The sequence below is a fragment of the Pundamilia nyererei genome, unplaced genomic scaffold, assembly GCF_000239375.1.
Source record: "Pundamilia nyererei isolate P.nyererei 1_Seehausen unplaced genomic scaffold, PunNye1.0 scaffold01859, whole genome shotgun sequence".
Classification (NCBI taxonomy): domain Eukaryota; kingdom Metazoa; phylum Chordata; class Actinopteri; order Cichliformes; family Cichlidae; genus Pundamilia; species Pundamilia nyererei.
This window is the reverse complement of record NW_005189260.1, coordinates 1-1140: the sequence shown is the minus strand read 5'-3', so window position 1 is coordinate 1140 and position 1140 is coordinate 1. Positions and strand designations below refer to the sequence as shown.

Genomic DNA, 1140 nt, shown 5'->3' with positions numbered 1-1140 from the left:
GACTAATCGCAAAAATAATCGGTGACTAGTCGACTATCAAAATAATCGTTTGTGGCAGCCCTAAATGCCACCATCACGTAATACCATTGGGAAAGCTTCTGATTGGCATTTAAAAGCATAACAATAACCCTAAACACATTGCCAGTGTGGAAAAGAATACATTTCAGCCCACCACGAATGAGTCATGAATTTGGCCTCACCAGAGGCAGAATTGACAGAAAGTAGAAGTAAGGCAGCCAAAATCCAAAGAAGAGTTTTGGATGTCTTTCCAGAAGCCTGAAGAACTATTCCTGAAGACTACTTAAAGGTATAACCAGAAAGCTGCCTAGAATAGCTTAGGCAGTGTCAAAGAATAAAGGGGGTTGAACCAAATGTTGACTTTCAAACTCGTTAAAATTGTAGGAACTCAGTTTTGGGCTTACTGTATTTGCACATGTTTACACATCTTAATAAATCTCTGCAACCATTTCCCCATTTTTTCCCTAATAAAAATATTTTTAAAAGATGAAGGGTGACTTAAGACTTGCACAGTTATGTATGGTAAAGTACAAGTTAGTAAGTACAAGACCATTAGCTGTAATTAATGCATATTCCGCATATAGAAGTCTATGGCACAATTCTTTTCTCAACTGCTCAAACAAACAAAAAAGGTAAGACAAATCTTAAATCACTTGAAAGGGAATAATGAATACAAGTGGAAATCTGTAAGGGATCAATTAAACACTCACTCTTTTGGGTCGCTGACTTCCATCTTCAAGGACAATGCTAAATTCCCATTCAGACACTCTAACTGGAAAACACAGCTGCAACACATACATAGATATCCCAGTTTTAAAATATGTAGAGATAAAAGTATATCACTCATGCACTCAGACTCCCGCACTTTCCTGCACACATTATTGTTACTATTTTAATATGTCAATATACTATTGAGAAGACAGTAAAGAACTTGTTTCATGTATAAAGGTCGTGTCCAAATTCATGGGCTGCATCCTGCTTAGGGGCCTTCGCGGTCTACGTGGGCCGGGTCCTCAGAAGGTCTGGTAGGCCGGAAGTAAACGGCTGTGGAATTGGTCTAGCCTTCTGATTATTAAACTCCACCGCTGTCTCGGTGGAGTTTAATAAACTCGGCCGTCTGCT

At 39.0% G+C, this 1140-nt stretch overlaps 1 protein-coding gene across 1 annotated transcript in view; it reads right to left on the bottom strand.

Annotated features, from left to right (window-relative positions):
- LOC102208251 (RING finger protein 17-like) overlaps window positions 1-799 on the bottom strand; it is a gene marked incomplete at its 3' end in the record, with an annotated part of 7555 nt that extends 6756 nt beyond the window's left edge. The window contains exon 1 of the mRNA XM_005755549.1: window positions 729-799. Coding sequence (XP_005755606.1) covers window positions 729-751 — 23 coding nt within the window. The remainder of the gene's footprint in view (window positions 1-728) is intronic.
- Window positions 800-1140: the final 341 nt, after the last annotated feature.